The 3,258-nt window shown below is 35.6% G+C and overlaps 2 protein-coding genes across 2 annotated transcripts in view; both read left to right on the plus strand.

The window, feature by feature from the left end:
• Positions 1-671, plus strand: part of LOC112904262 (putative serine protease K12H4.7) — a 23,064-nt gene extending 22,393 nt beyond the window's left edge. Inside the window, exon 7 of the mRNA XM_025973870.1 lies at positions 433-671. Coding sequence (XP_025829655.1) covers positions 433-632 — 200 coding nt within the window. The 3' untranslated portion in view covers positions 633-671. The remainder of the gene's footprint in view (positions 1-432) is intronic.
• Positions 672-1,715: 1,044 nt separating this feature from the next.
• Positions 1,716-3,258, plus strand: part of LOC112903883 (putative serine protease K12H4.7) — a gene marked incomplete at its 5' end in the record, with an annotated part of 14,794 nt that continues 13,251 nt past the window's right edge. Inside the window, 2 exons of the mRNA XM_025973871.1 lie at positions 1,716-1,730; positions 1,792-1,926. Coding sequence (XP_025829656.1) covers positions 1,716-1,730; positions 1,792-1,926 — 150 coding nt within the window. The remainder of the gene's footprint in view (positions 1,731-1,791; positions 1,927-3,258) is intronic.

Raw genomic sequence — 3,258 nt, forward strand, 5'->3', positions numbered from 1 at the left:
CTTTCTCACCCGAACCACCACCCACCCATTCCCACGATTCCTGAAAGCAGGCTGAAGAGGGCCTTCCGCCCTACCTTCCGGCGTAGTCCGGAGGGACTGCCCGCCCACCAGCATTACTGGCTGGTGGGAATGAAACACCCAAAAGTTTTAAGTTCGTTTCATGCAACGGGTGTCCCCCCTCTACTCGGTCGAGTTTGTAGTGGGTATCGCTTGAGCCGTGAGCGTGCTTCAGTGCAACTTTCGTTACAAGCAACTCCGGCATGTATAGTGTAAAATTTAAATTCATAAGTAGTGTGCAAATAATACTATTAAACCAATTCCTTAACCCCTAACCCGCTATGATTGTGTTTTTGATGAAGTTTCACTTCAGTAGCTTGTTACATAATTACACGATCTATTTTTTTTATTGCTCAATATTTTTTTAAAATGTAGGTTCATCCCACTGCGCCGATCTCAATTCGGCATCAGATATTGATTCCGAGCAAATAAAACAAACAAAACTTACAATTCGTACAACAATTGCGAAATGGTTGGACGAAATAAAAGATGGTACATCATCTGGAACTACTTTACGAATAAGTATAGTAATTATACTAACAACAACTTTACTGCATTTAATGTATAATTTCTAGTTTCTTACATCCTTGTAAAATAAAGTAATTCTACAAGTACCTACCATGCAGTTTTCTAGTATGGTTTTTAATCACTATGTTTCCACACCACCCTTGAGTTTACTTTGTTACCTTGTTACTTTTTATTAATGGATGATTCGTCGATAGAATTTAGAAAAAAATAATTATACAGCATCAGTAAACACACACACATGTACATACTTATAGTACAAAAATTGTTCGAAATTCGGACCCCGTGTCAAAAGACAGACTTCATTGCGTCAACCAAAATTATTGTCGCTTTCTCTTAATCTATCTACATGCATTTAAAGTGATTCGCCTATAGGATATCGATGACTGAACTATTCAGCTGTTGTTTTTATATTGTATTCACATTCGGGGTAAATTAGTATCATGTCCCTAAGTTCTACCATACTAAACGCCATTGTAACAACTACTGTTCTACACTGACCTCTGACACACTAACCTACAATAACATTATTAGTACGAAGGGCTATTATAGGCCAGTTGTCATGGTTATTGTCAATCACACTTCTAATGTAGTAAATAACAAATAATGCATGACTACAAAATACAGAAGAAATACAACCCGAATGCTACTAATTACCAACAGATTGAATACGGTGTTCCTTTGTCGCATTTTTTTCCAGAGCCAGATTTACGTTTATCTGCACTTTGGACTGCGGTTTTCTTGAAAACAGTGAACATTCGGACATAAGTACATAATATTGTTAACTTTATTTTTTTGTTTTATAGTGTCCTATCCCCTTCTGCAAGTTCACTACCTTTTTCAGAAGCACCGTGTATAAATATATTGATTTATTTATTAACTAGCATTACAACATCGAAACTTATAGATCGTAATCATGAAAAGTATCAATATTAGCAAAGAATGTGAGTACGGTGCAAATTGCAATAGAATGATACTGTACAAATTTTCATACGAATTTCGGTAAAACAATTACCTGTTTACGAGTGTTATCTGCTATACAATTTTTTTGCCCCCCCCCTTCCTACAAGGAACCGCTCACTCACTATATCAATGTACCTGTTACAATTTAATAATTAAAAATAATNACGTGTGTTATTGCTGTACAGGTAAACGATAATAACTTTTATTTTAATATAATTTGAATAAAAAGAAATTTAACATCCTTAGGGTCAAATATTTGAAAGCCGACATGGACCTCCCCCAATAGATGTTCCCATCGGTAGAGCCAGTTCACCCGTACGGGCGAATATAACCCAAAAGGTTGATCATTTCAATCCTGCGAATAAAAGAACATGGACAATGGTAAGTTCGAAAATGTAATCTAAACTTTTAGTTAGTGTTTTGAGTAATTGCACCTATTAATTATAATAATTGAAGGCATTTACTGAATTTTTGATATTTCAATACTATATCTTGTGAGGCGATATGGATCTATACTTAATCACCATCATCATACGTGAAATATTAAAAGCAATTACATAATGCCAAATATCATGTAGAATTGAAAATGGACGATAAATTCTGAAAACAACAACTTTTACACGTGTAAGACAATAACGATAACAGAATAAGAAGGTACTCTATAATCAAGATTCAACTGATAAACAAGCGACATCATTACTGAAACTAAAACAATTCAATACCCTGGAGTTTATTTTAAGCAGTAAACAATAAGTGTTACCATAAGTAATTTACCCAAAACGCTTGATGGCCCTGTGTTTGCGACAGGGTTGGCCGAAAGTCATGGTGGTGCGACAAAATTTTTTAAGTGAATAATCACCATCACAGCAGTATTAGCATATAGCAAGGAGGATTGAGAGATAGTTTTAAAAGAAATGGGAACGGTATTGACAAAACAGTCATCATCATCATAAGGTTGTCAGTCCTAAGACTATCCTGAGCTAATCTTCACATTTCTCTGAAACTAGAACAACCCACATCCCTAACTATTTGCGATTACTAATCTAACCTAGGTCTACCACTACCCCTCCTCCCGTTTCTGCCACTAATATGTTTTTGGCTAGATCTTTACGCCTGAGAAGGTTTCTTACCAATATATCTCGCCTATTTATTATTGACTTCCATAGAGTCCTCCATTCTTCTATTCTTTCTAGTATCTCTTTATTTCTCTATCCACGGTATCCTCATTATGCGCCTGTAACACCAATTTCGAACGCTTCTAGCCTTTTCTTTTCCGCCGCGCCCACCATCCATGTTTGACATCTGTACAGCGCCGCGCTCCAACAACAATATTTTTCGAATTTCTAAATTAACCGTTCACAACAATAGAAGTGATTTCTTTTTCTTGAAAGCGACACAATCCTACGCTATTCTCTGCTTTATATCCCTACTACTTCTTTCGTCCTGACTTATCTGACTTCCTAGATACGTGAAATCGGCCAGTTCTACTAATTTTTCGTCTCCTATTTTTATATTCGCTTCTTCCCTACTTTTTATTCCCTTGCATACCAGTATTTTTGTTTTAGTTTTATTTATTTTCATACAGTACTGTTTTGTCAGTACCGAATACATTTTATTTAAAGCTATCTCTATGTCCTCCTTGCTAGAAGCTAATACTACCATAACCACAGTATTATATAAAAATAAATAAAAGTAAAACAAAAATGTTGGTAT

This window comes from Agrilus planipennis, unplaced genomic scaffold (genome assembly GCF_000699045.2).
Source record: "Agrilus planipennis isolate EAB-ADULT unplaced genomic scaffold, Apla_2.0 scaffold30, whole genome shotgun sequence".
Lineage (NCBI taxonomy): Eukaryota > Metazoa > Arthropoda > Insecta > Coleoptera > Buprestidae > Agrilus > Agrilus planipennis.